Genomic DNA, 24,362 nt, shown 5'->3' with positions numbered 1-24,362 from the left:
ATTTTTCCCGATTATTAAAAAAAAAAAAAGTTATTGAAAAGCAAGCCAGATAATACAGAATATATATGTTTTTAAAATTTATATAATACAGAATATGTAAAGAAACACTCAAAAATTTTGCCACCCACCTAAGTGGGCTGTCTTCATAATTGCAGTATTTATTTTTTCAGTTTTTTGCCTGCCTCTGAATGTGTATATTTTTATAAAAATGAGATCATTATATTTGTTATTCTGTAGTCTGCTTTTTCATTCAACAATATATTGTAGAAAGATCTCCATGTCTGTATGTATCTATCAAAATCATATTTCATGGTTGCATAGTGGAGTGTCATGTAGTTTTGAGGGAATAGCCAGAAATCTATTAGATCTGTAATTTGGAGTAAAGAAAGAAGTTTATATTGTGGATAAACTGCACTCTGCCTTCCATTGAAAGGATGTTAGTTTTCAGGAATTTTGACCCAACCCTTCTGAATGGGGTTTGAATGATTCTGGTGGTATATCTTCATTTGATAGGTTTCATCAGTTTAAATTGATTATTTTTTTTTGTTGATGGTGTTAAAAGATTCTAGGCAGAATCCCAGAATCTCAGAAATGATAAATGATAGTCATAGAGGGACAAGGGGTTGGAACACCAGCCTCTTCATTTAACTTAGTTGAATGAAGTTGGCCATCGTAGTTCCCTTTGAATGAAGTTGCATTTAAATTGAAATCAGTTTTGAGAAGCTTAGTTAGCTGTTTTGTGTTGAAACACAGCAGACATACGAATTTTTTGAACTGCCACATGCTACTTATGGAATTAGATAAGCTTCTTATCCATTCCTGTTTTTCTGACTCCATAATCTTGTCATTCCACTTGTTTGTATTGTAAAACCAAGGGTTAGCAATATTATAAAACAATAGGATTAAAATAGAACATATGATTGCTTTGAATTTAGTCTGAAAGATTGAATTTAAATTTTAAAATCCATGGAAAGCAGGTAGGCCAGTGCTAGCCGTTAGCAATTGCTCAGTAGGTGTTAGCTGCCTTTTTTTTTTAATGGTGGAATAAATTTATTTTTAAAAAAAAATTTTAATTTTTTTATTGGAGTATAGTTGATTTACAGTGTTGTTAGTTTCTGATGTACAGCAAAGTGAATCAGTTATATATATCCACTCTTTTTTAGATTCTTTTCCCCTATAGATCATTATAGAGTATTAAGAAGAGTTCCCTGTGCTATACAGTAGGTCCTTATTAGTTATCTATTTTATATATAATAGTGTATATATGTCAGTCCCAATCTCCCAATTTATCCCTCCACTCCACCTTTCTCCCTTGGTAACCGTAAGTTTGTTTTCTACATCTGGGACTCAATTTCTGTTTTGTAAATAGGTTCATTTGTACCATTTATTAAGATACCACATATAAGTGCTATCATATGATATCTGTCTTTCTCTGTCTGACTCACTTCACTTAGTATGACAATCTCTAGGTCCAGGTGTTAGCTGCTTTAAGAGAAAAGATAGAGTAGATCCGGTTTTTAAGTAGGTTTTTTAAAGATATTTTCCTGATAATAGATTTAAATTAAGTGTTGGGAATTCCCTGGCGGTCCAGTGGTTATGACTTGGCACTTTAACTGCCAGGCCCCAGTTCGATCCCTAGTCAGGGAACTAAGATCACGCAAGCTGCATGGCGCAACCAAGAAATAAATAAATAAAGTAAAATAAAAAATAAATAAATGAATTAAGTGTTAAAATTTTTCTAGCACTTCTAACGTTTGTCATTCCCTAATAGTTTACAGGGACTTTTATATGTTAACTCATGAACTCTTGGGAGATTATGATAACCATCAAAATCACAATAGTATAAAAAAATTGCTTTTTATGAGCCAAATGCAGTATACTCTAAGCACTTTACACATACTTTAATTTATTTTTCACAACAACCATAAAAGGTAGTTAGCATTATTATTGTTAAAGATAGTCATTTTTCAGAGTTGCTATTTAACAATATGAAGCTACAAGTGTTGGATGACTCTGGTCAGGTATTACCCTATTTAGATGATTAACTCTAGGGAAGAATGGTCCCCAAGAAAGCAGCTTCCCCATTTTACTGCCACTGCTGCTAGCATTTGTGGTGTTTATGCTAACTAATATCAGGTCACATAGAATATGTGACAGCTGTTTGCATAGCCTTTCATAACTTATAGATCACACTCATTTATCCTCATAGTAACCTTCTCAGGTGAAAAAAATTAAAATTTTAATTTCCAATTTGCAAGTAAGGAAATGGAGGTTTGTCATTAAAAGACTTTAAGAAAAATAAAGAAAAGGAAGAAAGAAAAGCTGTAAGTCAGATATTTGGTGAGTTTTGAAGCAGAGTCTAGAATCCAAGTTTTCTGACTTAAGTTTTGTATATATGTCGCCAAACTTTCCCAGAGGATTTGATGAAAAATTTTTTCCTAAGGGAAACATTAAGACTTTCCTTTTCTTTTTTCAATAATTACAAGATTAAAGAATTTTTAAACAAATGCAGTGATGTTTGAAGTAAAGTTATTAATCTTTATGTCCCTCCTTGTCAGTCTCATTCCCCTTAGGTAACCACTGTTTACAGTTTGCTATATATCCTTCCAAATAATTCTCTGTGTTTATTCATACAAATAGAAGTATAAAAACAAGGTTTTCTTTCCTTTTTAAAAAAATTTTTTTATATTTTATTTATTTTTTTATTCAGCAGGTCCTTATTAGTCATCAGTTTTATACACATCAGTGTATACATGTCAATCCCAATCGCCCAATTCATCACACCACGACCCCCCACTCCCCCGCCGCTTTCCCCCCTTGGTGTCCATACGTTTGTTCTCTGCATCTGTGTCTCAATTTCTGCCCTGCAAACCGGTTCATCTGTACCATTTTTCTAGGTTCCACATATATGCGTTAATATACGATATTTGTTTTTCTCTTTCTTACTTACTTCACTCTGTATGACAGTCTCTACATCCATCCACATCTCAACAAATGACCCAATTTCGTTCCTTTTTATGGCTCAGTAATATTCCATTGTATATATGTACCACATCTGCTTTATCCATTCATCTGTCGATGGGCATTTAGGTTGCTTCCATGACCTGGCTATTGTAAATAGAGCTGCAGTGAACACTGGGGTGCCTGTAGACACCTGAATTATGGTTTTCTCTGGGTATAGGCCCAGTAGTGGGATTGCTGGGTCATATGGTAATTCTTTTTTTAGTTTTTTTAAGGAAACTCCATACTGTTCTCCATAGTGGCTGTATCAATTTACATTCCCACCAACAGTGCAAGAGGGTTCCCTTTTCTCCACACCCTCTCCAGCATTTGTTGTTTGTAGATTTTCTGATGATGCCCATTGTACCTAGTGTGAGGTGATACCTCACTGTAGTTTTGATTTGCATTTCTCTAATAATTAGTGACGTTGAGCAGCTTTTCATATGCTTCTTGGCCACCTGTATGTCTTCTTTGGAAAAATGTCTATTTAGGTCTTCTGCCCACTTTAGGATTGGGTTGTTTGTTTTTTTTAATATTGAGTTGCATGACCTATTTATATATTTTGGAGGTTAATCCTTTGTCCATTGATTCGTTTGCAAATACTTTGTTCCATTCTGAGGGTTGTCTTTTCATCTCGTTTATGGTTTCCTTTGCTGTGAGAAAGCTTTGAAGTTTCATTAGGTCCCATTTGTTTATTTTTGTTTTTATTTCCATTACTCCAGGAGGTGGATCAAAAGAGATCTTGCTGTGATTTATGTCAAAGAGTGTTCTTCCTATGTTTTCCTCTCAGAGTTTTATAGTGTCCGGTCTTACATTTAGGTCTTTAATCCATTTTAAGTTTATTTTTGTGTATGGTGTTAGGGAGTGTTCTAATTTCATTTCTTTACATGTGGCTGTCCAGTTTTCCCAGCACCACTTATTGAAGAGACTGTCTTTTCTCCATTGTATAACCTTGCCTCCTTTGTCATAGATTAGTTGACCATAGGTGTGTGGGTTTATCTCTGGGCTTTCTATCTTGTTCCATTGATCTGTGTTTCTGTTTTTGTGCCAGTACCATATTGTCTGATTACTGTAGCTTTGTAGTATAGTCTGAAGTCAGGGAGTCTGATTCCTCCAGCTCCGTTTTTTTCCCTCAGACTGCTTTGGCTATTCAGAGTCTTTTGTGTCTCCATACAAATTTTAAGATTTTTTGTTCTAGTTCCATAGAAAATGCCATTGGGGCTTCCCTGGTGGCGCAGTGGTTGAGAGGCTGCCTGCCAATGCAGCCGCCTGCCAATGCAGCTTCCGGTCTGGGAAGATCCCATATACCACGGAGTGGCTGGGCCCGTGAGCCGTGGCCGCTGAGCCTGTGTGTCCGGAGCCTGTGCTCCGCAACGGGAGAGGCCACAACAGTGAGAGGCCCGCGTACCAAAAAAAAAAAAAAAGTGCTGTTGGTAATTTGATAGGGATTGCATTGAATCTGTAGATTGCTTTGGGTAGTATAGTCATTTTCACAATATTGATTCTTCCAATCCAAGAACATGGTATATCTCTCCATCTGTTGGTATCATCTTTAATTTCTTTCATCAGTGTCTTATAGTTTTCTGCATACAGGTCTTTTGTCTCCCTAGGTAGGTTTATTCCTAGGTATTTTATTCTTTTTATTGCAATGGTAAGTGGGAGTGTTTCCTTAATTTCTCTTTCAGATTTTTCATCATTAGTGTATAGGAATGCAAGAGATTTCTGTGCATTAATTTTGTATCCTGCAACGTTACCAAATTCATTGATTAGTAGTTTTTTGGTGGCATCTTTAGGATTCTCTATATATAGTGTCATGTCATCTGCAAACAGTGACCATTTTACTTCTTTTCCAATTTGTATTCCTTTTATTTCTTTTTCTTCTCTGATTGCTGTGGCCAGGACTTCCAAAACTATGTTGAATAATAGTGGTGAGAGTGGACATCCTTGTTTTGTTCCTGATCTTAGAGGAAATGCTTTCAGTTTTTCACCATTGAGAATGATGTTTGCTGTGGGTTTTTCATATATGGCGTCTATTTTGTTGAGGTAGGTTCCTTCTGTGCCCACTTTCTGGGGAGTTTTTATCATAAGTGGGTGTTGAATTTTGTCAAAAGCTTTTTCTCCATCTATTGAGATCATCATATGATTTTTCTTCTTCAGTTTATTAATATGGTGTATCACATTGATTGATTTGCTTATATTGAAGAATCCTTGCATCCCTGGGAAAAATCCCACTTGATCATGGTGTATGATCCTTTTAATGTGTTGTTGGATTCTGTTTGCTTTTTGCATCTATATTCATCAGTGATGTTGGTCTGTAATTTTCTTTTTTTGTAGTATCTTTGTCTGGTTTTGGTATCAGGGTGATGGTGGCCTCATAGAATGAGTTTGGGAGTGTTCCTTCCTCTGCAATTTTTTGGAAGAGTTTGAGAAGGGTGGGTGTTAGCACTTCTCTAAATGTTTGATAGAATTCACCTGTGAAACCATCTGGTCCTGGGCTGTTTGTTGAAAGATTTTTAATCACAGTTTCAATTTCATTACTTGTGATTGGTCTGTTCATATTTTCTATTTCTTCCTGTTTCAGTCTTGGAAGGTTATACGTTTGTAATAATTTGTCCATTTTTTCCAGGTTGTCCATTTTACTGGCATAGAGTTGCTTGTAGTAGTCTTTTAGGATACTTTGTATTTCTGTGGTGTCTGTTGTAACTTCTCCTTTTTTATTTCTAATTTTATTGATTTGAGTCCTCTCCCTCTTTTTCTTGATGAGTCTGGCTAATGGTTTATCAATTTTGTTTATCTTTTCCAAGAACCAGCTTTTAGTTCTATTGATCTTTGCTATTGTTTTCTTTGTTTCTATTTCATTTATTTCTGCTCTGATCTTTATGATTTCTTTCCTTCTGCTAACTTTGGGTTTTGTTTGTTCTTTCTCTAGTTCCTTTAGGTGTAAGGTTAGATTGTTTGAGATTTGTCTTGTTTCTTGATGTAAGCTTGTATAGCTATAAACTTCCCTCTTAGAACTGCTTTTGCTGCTTCCCATAGGTTTTGGATCGTCTTGTTTTCATTTTCATTTGTCTCTAGGTATTTTTTGATTTCCTCTTTGATTTCTTCCGTGATCTCTTGGTTACTTAGTAATGTATTGTTTAGCCTCCATGTGTTTGTGTTTTTTACATTTTTTTCCCTGTAATTCATTTCTAATATCATAGCGTTGTGGTCGGAAAAGATGCTTGATATGATTTCAGTTTTCTTAAATTTACTGAGGCTTGATTTGTGACCCAAGATGTGATCTATCCTGGAGGATGTTCTGTGCGCACTTGAGAAGAAAGTGTAATCTGCTGTTTTTGGATGGAATGTCCTATAAATATCAATTAAATCTATCAGGTCTATTGTGTCATTTAAAGCTTCTGTTTCCTTATTTATTTTCATTTTGGATGATCTGTCCATTGGTGTAAGTGAGGTGTTAAAGTCCCCCGCTATTATTGTGTTACTGACGATTTCCTGTTTTATAGCTGTTAGCAGTTGCCTTATGTATTGACTTGCTCCTGTGCTGGGTGCATATATAATTGTTATATCTTCTTCTTGGATTGATCCCTTGATCATTATGTAGTATCCTTCCTTGTCTCTTGTAACATTCTTTATTTTAAAGTCTATTTTATCTGATATGAGTATTGCTACTCCAGCTTTCTTTTGATTTCCATTTGCATGGAATATCTTTTTCCATCCCCTCAGTCTGAAGTGGGTCTCTTGTAGACAGCATATATATGGGTCTTGTATTTGTATCCATTCAGCAAGCCTGTGTCTTTTGGTTGGAGCATTTAATCCATTCACGTTTAAGGTAATTATCGATACGTATGTTCCTATGACCATTTTCTTAATTGTTTTGGGTTTGTTTTTGTAGGTCCTTTTCTTCTCTTGTGTTTCCCAGTTAGAGAAGTTCCTTTACATTTGCTGTAGAGCTGGTTTGGTGGTGCTGAATTCTCTTAGCTTTTGTCTGTAAAGCTTTTGATTTCTCCATCAAATCTGAATGAGATCCTTGCCAAGTAGAGTAATCTTGGTTATAGGTTCTTCCCTTTCATCTAGGTATACCATGCCACTTCCTTCTGGCTTGTAGAGTTTCTGCTGAGAAATCAGCTGTTAACCTTATGGGAGTTCCCTTGTATGTTATTTGTCCTTTTTCCCTTGCTGCTTTCAATAATTTTTCTTTGCCTTTAATTTTTGCCAGTTTGATTACTATGTCGGCATGTTTCTCCTTGGATTTATCCTGTATGGGACTCTCTGCGTTTCGTGGACTTGCGTGGCTATTTCCTTTCCCATGTTAGGGAAGTTTTCGATTATAATCCCTTCAAATATTTTCTCTGGTCCTTTCTCTCTCTCTCTTCTCCTTCTGGGACCCCTATAATGCAAATGTTGTTGCGTTTAATGTTGTTCCAGTGGTCTCTTAGGCTGTCTTCATTTCTTTTCATTCTTTTTTCTTTTATTCTGTTCTGCAGCAGTGAATTCCACCATTCTGTCTTCCAGGTCACTTATCCGTTCTTCTGCCTCAGTTATTCGGCTATTGATTCCTTCTAGTGTAGTTTTCATTTCAGTTATGGTATTCTTCATCTCTGTTTGTTTGTTCTTTAATTCTTCTAGGTCTTTGTTAAACATTTCTTGCATCTTCTCAATCTTTGCCTGCATTCTTTTTCTGAGGTCCTGGATCATCTTCACTATCATTTTTCTGAATTCTTTTTCTGGAAGGTTGCCTATCTCCACTTCATTTAGTTGTTTTTCTGGGGTTTTATCTTGTTCCTTCATCTGGTACTTAGCCCTCTGTCTTTTCATCTTGTCTATCTTTCTGTGAATGTGGTTTTTGTTCCACACGCTGCAGGATTGTAGTTCTTCTTGCTTCTGCTGTCTGCCCTCTGGTGGATGAGGCTATCTAAGAGGCTTGTACATGTTTCCTGATGGGAGGGACTGGTGGTGGGTAGAGCTGACTGTTGCTCTGGTGGGCAGAGCTCAGTAAAACTTTCATCTGTTTGACTGCTGTTGGGTGGAGCTGGGTTGCCTCCATGTTGGTTGTTTGGCCGGAGGCAACCCAACACTGGAGCCTACCTGGGCTCTTTGGTGGGGCTAATGACTGACTCTGGGAGGGCTCACATCCAGGAGTACTTCCCAGAACTTCTGCTGGCAGTGTCCTTGTCCCCACAGTGAGCCACAGCCACCCCCGCCTCTGCAGGAGACCCACCAACACTAGCAGGTAGGTCTGGTTCAGTCTCCCCTGGGGTCACTGCTCCTTCCACTGGGTCTCGATGCACAAACTACTTTGTGTGTGCCCTCCAAGAGTGGAGTCTCTGTTTCCCCCGGTCCTGTTGATGTCCTGCAATCAAATCCCACTAGCCTTCGAAGTCTGATTCTCTAGGAATTCCTCTTCCTGTTGCCAGACCCCCAGGTTGGAAAGCCTGACGTGGGGCTCAGAACCTTCACTCCAGTGGGTGGACTTCTGTGGTATAAGTGTTCTCCAGTCTGTGAGTCACCCACCCAGCGGTTGTGGGATTTGATTTTACTGTGTTGCGCCCTTCCTACCATCTCACTGTGGCTTTTCCTTTGTCTTTGGATGTGGGGTATCTTTTTTGGTGAGTTCCAGTATCTTCCTGTTGATGATTGTCCAGCAGCTAGTTGTGATTCTGGTGTTCTCGCAAGAAGGAGTGAGAGCACGTCCTTCTACTCCGCCATCTTGGTTCAGGGCCTCTTCTTTCCTTTTTTGTTTTTTGCTTTTTACAGAAATGGATCATGTTATGCATGTTACTTTGCCACCTGCTTTGTTTTTCTTAAATCATAAAAGTCAATATTCCTTTAAGTTATTTTTTAAAAATAACAATTTGATTTCCCTTAATTCAATTTATATATCACCTATTAGAAGCTTATTTATTTTGAAACATGAGATATAATACCTGATAGTTGGATTAAGTTAGGGGAAATTAATAACATTTTCCGAAGGCAATATCAATCCAAATTATTGATAAAACATGGAAAATGTACTTAAATTGTATACCCCCAAAATAATTGTTTAGCCCTGAACTCAGGAGTTTTTCCATTATAGTTTTCAGAAAATATGATCATAAATAATGCTACTTTAAAAGTAGACATAGATAATATTAGAGTGGGGTGTGGCTGGGTTTTTTGAAGTATGGAAGAGAAGGATGTAAAAATACAGTATATGTAGTGTAGAAATCCCCCAACTTTCTTTGTTGATGGTGTCTTGAGTATCTCAGTAAGTTTTTTTACAGTGCTACTTAGCCGTATTAATACCTAATAGTTATGAGTATTAAGTAGTTAGAGCCAAACTTAATGAGTATACAAAATAATTAACAAATAATACTCATACATTGAAAAAATGTTTTATTTCATTCTTTTAAAAACTACAGTTACATACTGATGACATGTGTGCACCTGTTGGACAATGCACAACTTCTCAAACCTTGGAATCATTAGGCACTGTCACACTTGTTTCCTGTATCACATTGACTTTTATGAGGACTTGCTTTTTAATCACAGTAACTCCCAGAACCCCAGCTTTGGAAAAATAGGATGTCATTGAGAGGAATATAGTGCTGTCTAATGTTAAAAGTGTGAACTACCTTGAGCTAGTTTGTGAGGTGTCCACAGATGTTGAGTATCACTGTGTCGTCCCCTTCCCCCCCCTGCATTTAAAATATCTCTGAGTGCACTGTGGCATCCCGGGGCTTCTTGGCACACTGTTTAGAACCACGGGTTTGGTATTAGAACCAGACAGCTGGGATTTGAATTATGCTCTGCCACTTAGTGCAAAGCCTGGGTTTGTTCATCTTATAAAATAGAGGTAATAATATCTTCTTCATGGAGTTGCTGAGAGTAAAGCTTTTGGCAAGTGCATGAACAGTATCTGGTTTACAGTCCTCAATAAATTTTAGTTCTATTGATGATGGTTATGAAACGGAGGTAGATTTGTATGAAGGGAAATAGAGGTTCAAGCAATAAAGAAATGGTGGGAGAATTGAGTATTCTTGAAAGGAAGTGATGATAGGATGCATCTTTCATGGATGGCTGAAAATTTGGGCTATTCCTTAAGTTTGGCTGGTTTTTGAGCTCTGTGTAAATGAGATAACTGCAGTGAGCTGCAGGTTAAAAAATTTGATTTAAAAAATGAGGAATATTTATGGTTCACTTATCAGATACTCACTTACTAACTTCGGTAGTGTTAGAGATTCTGTTCACAACCTATTTCATATGCTGTGTAAAGACTTGATCCAGAACACTTCTTTGTGACCATGCAGCATTCATCTTTAAAGCTAACAGCATCAAATTATTTAATGATTAATTTTAGATACCCTTACTTATAGCAGGGGCACTGGCTACTTTGATCTATAACTGTCTATTAAAGCTCTCATTCCTTAGAGTACTACTGCTGTGCTATTGTCAAAATTAAAAAATGGAAAGGGGCTGAAATAATTAGTTTTAAACATCTGGCTAATTGCCTTAGTTGTTCAACTTGATTTTTTTTTTTGAATCACATTTCAATTCTGGAATTTGCAGAAAATTTATACTGAATATGCAAGGATGATTTATCTCTAGAAAACTGAAGAGGCATAAAGGGAAGTATCTTTTTCAATTGCTGTATAAAAATTACTGAAACACACTCATACTTTGTGTTTAGGGGAAAATCCTCTTTATGTAGAAATAGAAACACCATCATTGAAATCACACGTGCCAAGGTTAACACCTAACATCTAAATTATTTCCTTTAAATATCTTTGGGTACTTCAAATATACTTTGGGTACTAAATTATTTCCTTTAAATATCTTTTAAACTTCTTGAAACTATCTTTTAGTTAATTTTCCAAATGATAAGATGTATGTTTTATAACTTATAAAAATCTAATGGAAACTATATAGATAGATAGATTGATTAGGAATGGCTAAACAATCATGCTGTTGTTAACAAAATAGAGAATGGTTAGAAGAAACTGGATTTCTAAAAATGTAAGGTGTGAATTCTGTTTATTCATGAAATTGCTTTAAAAAATAATCATTGGTATTCAAGTGATGCTTGATTCTTGAATATCTGTGGTATAAAGATTTTGCCTGACCTGAATTTATATGGTAAATCCTGATTCCTGTGGAATGTATTGCTGTTTGAAACCATAGGGTTTATATGTGGGATATGTGTGTGTATATCTTCATATATATATATATATATATTTTTTTTTTTTTTCATATAGCCAGTGTAGTACTTCTAATATTAAGTCATTATGCAAGTTTTGGTGGGTTTCATTAAGGAGTAAAATTCTTTTGGGCCAATTTGGAAATCCTAATTCTTTTTCCAGATATTGAGAACTGGGTTATATACTCATCATGATTCTTTCTACTAAAGCATCAGAATTCTGTGCAGAGGGTTATTCTTTTTGAAGCCTTCTTAAGACCCAGCCTTTAGTGCCTTCAAACTTTGCTCCACTGAGTTTTAGGAGATTGTGGCAGAAGTTTTTCAAGACCTGCCTATCTTTGGCTATGTCATGTGGGTCCCAAAAAGGTGGCAAGTCTTAACCAAACAATGCCTGCCTAGATTCTGGCCATGATGACTGAAAAGACTAGACTAGCATGGGTGTGACCTTGGCTCTTTTCACTTGGGTTGGCAAATCCCACCGCCATTGACTTAGTTTCTTAGAGTGGTGAATAAAATTTTAAAAAGGGAGTTAATGGGCTTCCCTGGTGGCACAGTGGTTGAGAGTCTGCCTGCCGATGCAGGGGACACGGGTTCGTGCCCCAGTCCAGGAAGATCCCACATGCCACAGAGCGGCTGGGCCCATGAGTCATGGCCGCTGAGCCTGCGTCCGGAGCCTGTGCTCCACAACGGGAGAGGCCCCAGCAGTGAGAGGCCCACGTACCGCAAAAAAAAAAAAGGAGTTAAAAAAATCACTATTCCAAGAACAGTTTCATTTTGTTCTAAAAAAAAAACTCAATAAAAGTAATATACCTATAAGAAAACTAGTGAGAAAATGTTTTAAATTTACTGCTTATAGTCTCACGGTAATAGAGTACTATATATTGTTTCCTTTTCCTTTTGTGATGGTGTGATTAAAAAGGCAGCAGTAAAATTTGTCCTTAAATTAGCAGTTTTAGCTACTCTCTACAAATCCTTACACTGTAATTCTGTGTAACAGTCTGATGTCATTTCTTCAAAAGTTATTACATCTGACTACAGTGTATCTCAGTTTGATTGTTTGATAGTGTACCCTCAGAAGAGTTTCCAGTTTAACTTTTCTTCTCTGCTTGTTCATTTTAGTGTCTTGGGTATCCTAATGATCAACAATTTTCAGCCAAGTCAGTTCAATAGAGTTTCAGTAGCACTGCTCTGATGCAGGTTAATTAGCTAGGAAAATAATGTATATTTCTTTGGGAGGATGCATTTGGGGCTTAAGTCACTTTGGGAATATGCAATCTTGAGTGGGAAACAAAGTTTTTAGAAGATTTAATATATGTGAAGATATCTTCATTTCTCAGGTTGTGGAATGGTGGTGGATAAGAAAAGGTACACGGAATCAAAAGTCATAAAATAATTATGATCTATGCATACCTGGAGTCCTTGTTTCTTCAGGGTGTGCTTCAAATAGTTCTTTGGAATGAAAATGAATGTGTTGAAGGTGTACATTCTAGATGATTAAATAAGTAATTGCTTATTGTAATTAAATCTGTTTTGAAGTAAATAATAGAAAGTTGGTAGACTATTGAAGTATAATTTTTCTTTTTCTTTTTTTTAATATACAGGGAAGTCGAGATAACATGAGTATTGTACTAGTTTGCTTTTCAAATGCCCCCAAGGTCTCAGATGAAGCAATGAGAAAAGACTCAGAGTTGGATAAGTACTTGGAATCACGGGTGGAAGGTAAGACAGATGCTTTTTTTTTTTTATTATTTAGAAGGAAAGGAAGATTATTATTCCTTGTTTATCAAATAGTTCTTTTAAAATTTCCTGCAGCTTTTGGACTAAAAATAAATTATTATTCAGGAATGAGGGAGAGGAAAACCTAGTCTCTTTATCTTCAACATAATTTGCTAATTTGTTTGGGTTTAAATCTGTTATCTTACTTGTTTACATATGTTCCATCTGTTCTTTTTCCCTTTTTCTCCTTCCGTCCCTTTTGGGTTAATCAGTATTTTCCATTCCATTTCATCCCTGCATTTGCTTATCAGTTATACATCCTTTTAAATATTCATTTAGTGGTTACCCTGATAGAGAATACATGTTAGAGTCTGTGACAGGATCTCCAACTTAATACTTCATTTTGATTTTATATGTGCTGCTTTTTAGATATAAAATTACTTTTTATGAAGTTATATTATGTCAGTTTTATTTATTTATTTTGCCTTGATATCATTCTTAACAAAGTTCTTTCCTCAATTCAGGGTTAAATTTTTTTTTTGGAACAAAATGTAAAATTTTGTTTTATATATTTTTAACTTTTTATTTTATATTGGAGTATAGTTGATTAACAATGTTGTGATAGTTTCAGGTTTACAGCAAAGTGATTCAGTTACACATGTGCATGTATCTATTCTTTTTCAAATTCTTTTCCCATTTAGGTTGTTACATAATATTGAGCAGAGTTCAGTGTTACATATTGACCTATATTTTTTCCTAACACCGTTATGGCTTGATTATTATTATTTTTTAATAGTACACTTGAATGATATAATTAATGATTATGTTGTAGTCAGCTTGTCAGATTTGTCCTATTACGAGTCATGTTTTAGATGAACAGTAGCTATAGTAATTGGTAATAGTTTTGAAATGCAAAAATTTGCAATTTCAAATGTGTAATTACCAAAGGAAAACTACCTTCTCTTGCAGATTTAGAGAGCGGGGACAGATGTATCTTTTCTAGCTTTACAGCTATCTAGCCACACACCATAAACAAAGGTGCATAAAGGTTTTGTTTTTGTTGGTCTGCAATTTCTTCAGCTCTGAATTGTCAGTGAGTTCTGTTTTCAGGGTAATGGAAAGATAAGAAATGTGGGAACACTTTGAAGACAATGTCAGAGGCACTCTTATTCCTGTTGATAATATCATAATTATTAAGAGGAGCTGTTTATAGGAGTTTTTAATAATACACGTTTTCTAAAAGGTCTAGTGTATTTGGGTGGGGGATTGCTGGCTCAACTTTACCAGAAAGCAAGAAGAATTTTCTTTCTTTTTTTTTTTTTAAACATCTTTATTGGAGTATAAGTGTTTTACAATGGTGTGTTAGTTTCTGCTTTATAACAAAGTGAATCAGTTATACATATACATATGTTCACATATTTCTTCCCTCTTGCATCTCCCTCCCTCCCACCCTCCCTATCCCACCCCTCTAGGTGGTCACAAAGCACCTAGCTGATCTCCCTGTGCTATGCAGCTGCTTCCCACTAGCTATCTATTGAATTTTCTTATTGTCCTATTTCTTCATTCACAAAGAAGAAACTAAATAGTTTTCATTTGGGGAAGAACTCTAAAATTTGGTCAATTACTAGTTATATGACTCAACCAACTTGCCTAATCTCTTAAGGCTCCAGTTTCTTTATTGTGAACTAAAGGTAAAAACACCAACCATACAGTTTGTTTTAATAATAAATGAGATAACTTTAAGTACCTGGTACGGTGCCTAAGTCCTCAGCAAACTGTAGGTTTTATAAACTCTTCTATAACAGCTAAATTTTAATTTCTTCTGTTTATTTGTTTGTTTATTCATTCATTCATTCATTTATGGATGCATTGGGTCTTTGTTGCAGCACGCAAGCTTCTCATTGCAGTGGTTTCTCTTGTTGCAGAGCATGGGCTCTAGGTGCGCAGGCTTCAATAGTTGTGGCATGCGGGCTCTAGAGCGCAGCTCAGTAGTTGTGGCGCACGGGCTCACTTGCTCCGCGGCATGTGGGATCTTTCCGGACCAGGGCTCGAACCCATGTCCCCTGCATTGGCAGGTGGATTCTTAACCAATGTGTCACCAGGGAAGCCCCCTAAATTTTAATTTCTTAAATGTGTGGTCAGTTCAGCTCAATGTGGGTTAACATTTAATATTAATTTTCTTCTGTATAGTTCTAAAGTTTCCAAAATATATGTTATATGGCAAAGATGACAGATATGTAATAATATGATATGGTCTTGGGGGCTATGGTAGATACTTGATTATTAATCATTCAATCAAAAAACACTTAAAAATCATTGAAAAAGCAGCCACTACAAATCAATATGCCTTGGTACCTAACTTCTTTTTTATAAGGTAGTGTTGTTCAAGAGCATTATATTTCTATTAGGGTTTTAGATCATGTAATCTGACATTAAAATTTTGAGGTGAAATCATTCTGTGTATTGGCAAGTCTTTGTATGTGTTTTTATTGGGAATGCAGAGGGGAGGTATAATGTTAAACAGGGAATAGCCTTTAACCTAAATTGATTAGATATTTGGTGAATACCTTCTACATGTATTCATTTCTTCAGCTGTCCCTGAGCATGTGTGTTACTGGGAATGCAGCAGAAAACAAAACAAATACATTCTTGATCTCATGGAGTTTATAACGTAGTAGAGACCTTTTTTTTTTTAATAGAAGAAAAATAACAGTAAGCAGACAGTAACAAGGAATATTGGTTAGGCAGTTCTCTGAGGAAAAACATTTGAGCAGATACCTATATATGGAAGAGAGTGGCTATCTGGGGAGGAACATTCCAGCAAAGGGAGCAACAAGGACTGAGGAGGGAATATGCTTAGAGTGTGTGGCTAGATGAGAATGAGCTGGTGGAAAAGTGGAAGATGAAGAGAGATTGCTAAGAAGCAGATCATGTAGGGCTCTGCAGACTAAAATGAGGTCTTTGGACTTCATTCAAATGGTGCTGGGAAGTCACTGGAAGAGTGTGAGAGTGACGTGATCTGACCTTTTTTTTATATAAATTTATTTTATTTATTTATTTATTTTTGGCTGCATTGGGTCTTCGTTGCTGTGTGCAGGCTTTCTCTAGTGGAATGCGGGGTCTGTTCTTCTTTGCAGTGCATGTGCTTCTCATTGCAGTGGCTTCTCTTGGGGCAGAGCACGGGCTCTAGGTGCGCAGGCTTCAGTAGTTGTGGCATGCGGGCTCAGTAGTTGTGGCTCGCGGGCTCTAGAGCGCAGGCTCAGTAGTTGTGGCGCATGGGCATAGGTGCTTCCCAGCATGTGGGATCTTCCCAGACCAGGGGTCGAACCCGTGTCCCCTGCATTGGCAGGCTGATTCTTAACCACGGTGCCACCAGGGAAGTCCCTTGATCTGACTTTTAGAAGGATCTCTCTCAGTTGCCATGTGAAGAAGAGATTGTAAAGAGTGGACAAGAGAGGAAGCCAAGAGACCAATTAGGAATCATGCATTAAAGCAGGTGGCAGATGATGGTGGAGGACTGGACTGCAGGGGCACCAGTGGGTTGTGAAAATTGGCTGGTGAAGTGCTAGACTGCAGTGGTTCTCAGTGGCCGGTGTGGGGAGGAGGATGGATTTTGTCCCTCATGAGACATGTGGCAATGTCTGGAGACACTTTTGGTCTCAGACTGAGAGGGTACCACTAGCGTCCAGTGAGTGAGGCCAGGATATTGCTTAACATTCTGCAATGCATAGGACAGCCTTCACAAAAAATTGTCAAAAACATCAGTAGTGCTGAGGCTGAGAAACGCTGCACTGTAGAGATACAAGTGTAACATAGAAAAATTACAGTCCTGCCTTCATGAAGCTTGCGGTCCGTGATCTAGTAAATATCATGTACAGTTGGAGTATCTAGCAATACACCTATGCCAGGTGTGGGTCAGAGAAGAATTTGAGAAAGTGACACATAAAGTTGAAACCTGAAGTATAAATACACTTTAACCATACAAAGAGGCTGGTTGGATTGATGTAAAAAGTGTTGCAAACCAAGGGAGGAAGTATATGTGAAAATCTAGAAGGTTTCTTTGAATAGCACCTTTGGAGATACAGGTAGGAGTCGGAGCAGAGTTGAATGGGAGCAGTGAAAATCAAGGTCACAGTGAAGTCCCTGTGAGGGACACATGGGAAAAAGTTTGGAGTTTGCATCTTGAGGGCTGCTTAGGACTCTGCTTTTTTGTTGTCTTAAAAGTAAGTTTGCTGTTGTCTGATTTTTGAGGATTTTATGTCTTAATACTGGCCAAATGATCATGCTTTAAAAATCTGTTTTCCATAAATTGTAAATATAAGTGAAACATGGAAATGTTTTATTTTGTTCTAAGTATTAGCAAGTTCTGAGATTTATTTTCCTTTTCTGTTTTAAATAAATTGTGGAACACAACTAAGTATCAAAAAACCTATAAAACAGTTTTTAATTTTTCCCTTCTTATAGTCCTTATCTTTCCATTGCTTTTGTTTTCCTGTAATTATAGCATTAATAACTTTTACATTTTTACATAAAATAATAGATCAAAAGTGTTTTTCCATGTGGCTGTGCTGTGCTCATAGGGATCATTTTTACTGATTATAAACCTTTTCACTCAGTGGCTATACCAAAATTTTCTTAACTGTCCTTTTATTGGACATTTAATTTGTTCCAGTTTCTGCTTTTATGAATAATGCTAAAATGAGTATATATATGCAAATAACTTTTTATCTTACTTTTTTTGTTCCTTGTGTTGTGATAGTAAGGTAATATTTGCATTTTATATTTTAAAATAGGTACTACCAAATAGTACCTCTTGTTTCACTGTGTGAATTCTGAGTTATCACATTAATTTAGGAACTCTTTTTAAAAACCTACAGAAATTATGGAGAAGTCTGGTGAGGAAGGAATGCCTGATCTTGCCCATGTCATGCGCATCTTGTCTGCAGAAAATATCCCGAATTTGCCTCCTGGGGGAGGTCTTGCCGGCAAGTAAGTAGAAGAAAAAGAACAAATTTTGACTTCATTTATAGTTAGTAATTAAATAATTTTTGGTAAGAAGTACATCAATTATCTAAAGATGAAATGGGTTGATAGTTCTTATACTAGAGAAGAACTCTAAAATTTCATCGAGAAGAGATTTTCTTTTCAAGGCATTATTTATTATACTGTTTGAGGATGAAGGTCCTTCTTTCCTTGGTAAATGAGAACAAATGGATTGTGCAGGATCAAGTTCTGAGTGAAATGCAGATATTATGTTCTTGGCAGGTATTTAATGAAGCAATTAATTTTTGAGTGTAGTTAAGATACGAAGTAGTATTTAAAATACTCAGAAGCTTAACAACTGTATGTAATTTAATAAAACTAAAGCATATTTCTTTTTAGGCGCAATGTTATTGAAGCTGTTTATAGTAGGCTGAATCCACATAGAGAAAGTGATGGGGTAAGCTTTATTTTATTTCTTAAGTATTTTAAATAATTTTATAATACAAATACTGGAAATTATGACTGCTTTTCGTTTTAAGGAGTCAGTTAAAATTAAAGGAAATATATTGAAGTGGAAGGTAGAGATAAAGTTCTGTTTTGTAGATAGGTTTGTTTTCATTTAATGGGCATCAAATACCTTTTTGTGTGGGCTGTACTTACTTCTTCCCTGTATGTCTGCCTTTCCTTCTCTTTCTCCCTTAAATATTAATTTTGAGGCAAACAAAGAATGTGCTTTTAAATATGTCAATTTCTCCTCCAGCAGGCTGTTAGCATCACTGGAAGTTAGCAATAGTGATGTTATTATTTTAAAGAGTAGACCTTTACCTTTCAGTGCCCCTTTGTGCCCAGTTGAACACCTGAGGATAATTCATTTTTAACATTCTTGTTGTGCTGTGGGTATATCTGTTGAACTGGGATAACCATTTTGTTGTATCCTGCTGTGCTTCATCAGAGCAAAACTCTTTGTCCCTTTACCTTCCTTAGAAATACTGATCAGCTGCTCCTGTGTAAGTTTTTTGTTTTATTTTAATACTAGTACAAGCAGGCAAAACAGTGTCCTTTTTAAAAAAACTGCCCTAAATTTCAAAGTCAGTAATTCAACTAACTGTCTTCTCATAGACAAGTTATGAGTTTTCAATCAGAGACAGATTATGAGTTTTCAAGTTTTTGGGCATCTAAAAATGAACAACTTAATTTTAACATGTATGCTTCAGAGATTTAAGGGAGCCAAACATAGTAATGAAACTTGTTGAGAAGAAATAGACTCACCCTCCAAGTCTCTAGCTCCTCTTGGGAGGTCTTGAGAGAGACATCAGCCACTGGTAGAAATTATGTATCATCTCAATTGCATTGTTTTCCAGGGTTCATTATTGTACAGCAATATCATATAATTTCTTTTTTCTTAACAATAAAAGTTATACTGATAAAAAGGGTAATTTTTATAATTAATGCATTTTAGTTAGTTGAATAAATGATACTATATATTGCTAATAACAGAATTTATACCTTGGCCTGGAGCAGTGATTCTGAGACTCTTTTGTGGCACGTCCCTTAAAGTATTAAGAATTGTATACAAAGATGTGGAAATTAAAAATAAAGATATGTCATGTGATGCATTTGAAGAACCCTAAACCAAACAAGTGAGGATAAGATGTTGATACAACTAAAAAGATGGTAGTAATTGGGAGGTAGAGTAAAGAGAGTCTTACCTCTTCAGCTAGATTATAGGTTCCACACAGCACCCATCACCAGGTTTGGAGGAAATGAGACCTCAAATAGTTATTGATTCATTATTAGCCATGTAAGTACTCCTGTTCCCTCATGTGTTTGAAAATGCAACCCCAGTGTGTAATCTGAAAAAATTATTTCATAATATACTTGCTGGATTTCTTGGTCTCTCAAGAACGTTGGCAGCTTTTACTCCAAAAAAAAAAGTTTGTAACCCAGAATTTCTGTTTAACATCTACCAAGGATGAATTTTAAACTTTTTTAAAAAATAGAAAATACTTATTGTACATAGTAGCTATATAAACAGTGAATAAATAGGCAACAGAACCATGAAACTCAGAAGAGATGCTCAGGATATAAAACTGGCCTTAAAGACCATTATTATATGACTATAAATTAAGGGGATGTGTAGTTAATCACCTTTATATATAAGCTTTCTAAGACTAAACACTGACAATCCACCGTGTAATGAATTGATATGGGAGGAGACTATGAAACAAGGCATGGTCCCCCATCCCTACTCTCAATGCACCTGGCAGTGTAGATATAAACATACAAATTAATTAATAAAAGGGTTTCACATCATTTACTAAAGGATAAAAAGAAATGACAAAATATAGAATGTGATTAATTGCCATGTGAATTGTACAGTGATTGCTTGGGAAGTCAGATTTTCAGAGAAAAGATTGGTTTTGAAGAATGGTTTGAATGGCAGAAAGTAAAGGAGGATGATGATAGTTCACATGGATGGTCAAGGCAAGAACAAAGTTTAAGCTATCTTTGAAAGAGAGGACATCGTTTTGGCTAGAGCAGAGAATTGCTATGGTGAAAAATAAGAATTCAGGATGCCAGAAGTATTTGTGAAGAGACTGGACACACCTTTTGAACTTTGTATTTTAGAGTGTAGAGCCACCCTGTGTTTGCAGCATAAGAATGACAGACTCAAAGGAGTATCTGGTATTTTAATCTGTTAGAAACATATGCAATATTAGATTAAAGAGATGCTGGAAGTCAAGTAGTTGTGAAATGATCACAGAGATGATAAGTATAAACTCATCATTAGTAGATAGATGTGTGGATTAGAGAAACTTCCTTGTTTACTGTAAAAACTCACTTTTGCAGCCCAGAATCCTATTTTGGGAAACATTACTTTACCCTTTCAGAATAATCACAATCTTAGAAAAATGTTGAACCATAATCACAAGTAGAAGAAATGTACTAAAAAGTACAAAAGAAACAGAAAACTGAAGAACTTATAGAGGTTTGATTAAATTCTTAGCTCTTAACTTTACCTACGATAGCAGTGAGTTAGACACAGAAGTGCTCCATAAATGCTTCTCAGCTTGGTTAGATCCGTGCCATGCGGAAGATGCTGCCAGGAAGTACACAGTGGCAGGGGCTGATGTAGTTAACTTGCAGAATGGGAAAGACAGAGGTATGGTAGAAATACAGAGGAGGAGAGAGTTGGGAGGTGTTATTTTTTTAAATAACAAAAATAATTTTTTATTCAGATATTTTTAAAAAACTGAATGCTCATCAGAGTAAATCAGAGATTATTTAGATAATCTATTCCAAGATAGAATTGTTCTGCTGTGAATGCCTATAAGTAGTACCATTAGAAATAGGGATTTATTCATTTTTCTTATATTAAAAAAATCTTTTGATTAATAAAAGTATTTTTAAAAGCTCAGTTGGATATAAGTCAAAGTAAATCATTTAAAATATATTCAGAAAGTTCATTATTTAGGGGACTCTTCTTAAGTTGCTTTACTAAATTTTTGTTTTTTAGTTCAACTTTCTGGAATATGTTCAGTCTTCTTAATATAAGCAATACTGATATTTTCCCAGCTTTAAAATCAAAATCTGTAGAAAAGAGTTAAGCATGAATTCTTAATAAAGGGGTTCGTGAATCCCCCAAAAGTTTTTGCAAATGTATTTATGTGTGTGCATACACATTATTTAATGATTTAGAGTAAGTCTGTGGTTTTCATTAGTTCCTCAGAGGAGTCTGTGACTCCCAAAAGAATAATCACCCAGAGGATCAGAAAAAGTAAAACTGCATTTTGCTTTAAGTTGTTATATAAGGTAGGGCTCTGGAATCCCCCCTCCCCCGACTGCCCTTCTTTTAAAATGCTAGTTAGCTTGTTTTTAATTGAAGAATAGTTGATTTACAGTGTTGGGTTAGTTTTAGGTGTACAGCAAAGTGATACACAGTTTTCTGTTTTGTTTATGTATTTACATATATATATTCTTTTTCAGATTCTTTTCCGTTATAGGGTATTATAAGATATTGAATATAGTTCCCTATGCTATACAGTAAGTCCTTGTTTATCTAAAAAAATGCTAGTCTGGTTTTATTACTAGAATTTAAATTCTTTGGGATCTGGGACTTCATCTGATTTGTTTATGGCTATATCACAGCACCTACAGCAGTGCTGAGCTCTCTCACCTGGCATACACTGAGAGCTCAATAAATACTGGTTAAGTTAGAAATATTTCTGTTTCTTTCTTTCTAGTAGTTTGCAAGACTATCTTTTTTTTTTTTTTACATCTTTATTGGAATGTAATTACTTTACAGTATTGTGGTAGCTTCCTCTGTATAACAAAGTGAATCACCTGTATGTACCCATATATCCCTGTATCCCCTCCTTCTTGAGCCTCCCTCCCACTCTCCCTATTCCACCCCTCTAGGTGGTCACAAAGCACCTAGCTGATGTCCCTGTGCTATGCAACTGCTTCCCACTAGCTATCTATTTTACATTTGGTAGTGTATATATGGCTAAGACTATCTTTAAGTCATGTATTTTAAAAAATAATATGAGGTTACTAATTAGAAGGAAAGTTTATTTTTTGAGCTTTATATTTTCCATGCCAAAAGGTTCACTTCTTCCCTCAATGGAGACTTAAGATGCTTTTGAATCAGTATACCACTGATCAGGTAGCTATGTAAGTTGATGATTTTCCAATGATAAAGGGGGAACTTGTATTTACCCAACTCCTACTTGTGCTAAGTCATATCTATATATCTATATCTAAATATTAGTTATAGGTAATCTCCTCAACACCCTTCTCTTACAGAGAAGACTAAGAATTGGTGCAGAGTAGCTTGCCCAGGTTGCAAAGCTAGATAAATCGAGTAGCCAGAATTTGAATCTAACTCAGAATGACTCCAAAAACTATTCCCTTTACACCTTTCCATGCAGCCTTTCTAAGATATTTAGAGATTACATATGTGTCTGTACCCCCACCTCTGTTGTGCAAGAAAAATCATTTCCCATTCTTTAGTGAATCTCATGTTTAATAGTCTTAAAATACTCTGTTTTTTGATGAGGAATATTTTATAAACTTGTTGAGACTAAGTAGTGAAGCCCAGTGTCTTATTAGTTATTTTTCATTTAAATACTCATTTTTATTCTAACTAAAAAAACATTTTAAGGCATTTGGATTTTGAGAAGGGGAGGGAAGACAGGACAAAAGCCCCCCAAAATCTCCCTGTTCTGTTTTCACATTATTAAGTTTTATATACAGTTTTCTTTTAAATTTTATTTCAAATAGATCAATTATATTTTTATATCACAGTTTTAGGATTTTGTGAATACTAGGTTTTTTGTAAATTGTTTCTTGTTTACTTTTTCACTTGTCAAAGCATTTTTATGGAGAAGACCTACCTACACTGTTTGAAAATGCACTAATTTTAGTCACTATTTTTTTTTTATTCTTTTTTTTTTTTTTTTTTTTTTTTTTTGCGGTACGCGGGCCTCTCACTGTTGTGGCCTCTCCCGTTGCGGAGCACAGGCTCCGGAGGCGCAGGCTCAGCAGCCATGGCTCACGGGCCCAGCCGCTCCGTGGCATGTGGGATCTTCCCGGACCGGGGCACGAACCTGTGTCCCCTGCATCGGCAGGCGGACTCTCAACCACTGCGCCACCAGGGAAGCCCTAGTCACTATTTTTTAAGGTGTCATTTGACATACCACTTCTTGTAGCTATGTGGTCTTGACCATTTAAGTGACTTTTTAAAATTATTTCAGATTGATTGAAGTTTACATGATCCTTGAAGATAACATAATTTATTAGATTCTTTATTAGTCACTGTTAATTGTATCTCATGAAGTCATATTTGAGAATCTTCTAAAAATTATTTTTAACCTGATAAGCAGGGCATGGGACTCCAAAAAACATAGTAAATATACTAGCATTCTTCACTTTCTCTCCACTGTTTTAGCTAATCATTTGAAGAATTTCACTAATGACAACTATTTTTTAAAAATTGCTGCAAATAAATATTAGCTAGTTAAATTCCATTTAAAAAAATTTTTCCCCCCTTCTCTTTGCCCTCTGCTTGATGTATCCATATTCCTGTGTCTTCTTTGGTGTAAGGCAGTGTTTTCATAATGAGAAATTTGATTCTCAAGCTGTGTAAGTCTAGATGACAGTAAAACCTTAAAAACAAAATCTGAGGGAAAAGTCCTAAATTCCCATTTCTGTAATTGCCTTAAATTTATTTTGGAGAATAATTTAAACCATCCCATCTAATATGATTTTTTTGTCCTATAATTTTATTAATTTTTCTGTGACAAGGAAATGCATTATAGACTTCAATATGAAATAATTTGTGGTCCAGTTCTACAATAATTTTAACCAATATTTATTTAGTAAGTGTCTATTTATATGAGGCACTTAGTATGCAACAACTGTTACCATAGTGTATTCAAAAGAACATTCAGAGGGACATTGATGTTAATTACACCTGTACAGAAATCTG

The 24,362-nt window shown here is 35.8% G+C and overlaps 1 protein-coding gene across 3 annotated transcripts in view; it reads left to right on the top strand.

The window, feature by feature from the left end:
• Nucleotides 1–24,362, top strand: part of PPM1B (protein phosphatase, Mg2+/Mn2+ dependent 1B) — an 80,054-nt gene that overhangs the window by 48,920 nt on the left and 6,772 nt on the right. For all 3 annotated transcript variants that reach the window (XM_067703108.1, XM_067703109.1, XM_067703107.1), the window contains exons 3-5: nucleotides 12,775–12,892; nucleotides 17,767–17,878; nucleotides 18,272–18,329. In XM_067703108.1, coding sequence (XP_067559209.1) covers nucleotides 12,775–12,892; nucleotides 17,767–17,878; nucleotides 18,272–18,329 — 288 coding nt within the window. The remainder of the gene's footprint in view (nucleotides 1–12,774; nucleotides 12,893–17,766; nucleotides 17,879–18,271; nucleotides 18,330–24,362) is intronic.

Source organism: Pseudorca crassidens, chromosome 14 (genome assembly GCF_039906515.1).
Source record: "Pseudorca crassidens isolate mPseCra1 chromosome 14, mPseCra1.hap1, whole genome shotgun sequence".
NCBI classification, from domain to species: Eukaryota; Metazoa; Chordata; class Mammalia; order Artiodactyla; family Delphinidae; genus Pseudorca; species Pseudorca crassidens.
The sequence above is the reverse complement of the archived record's forward strand: the minus strand, read 5'-3'. Positions and strand labels throughout refer to the sequence as shown.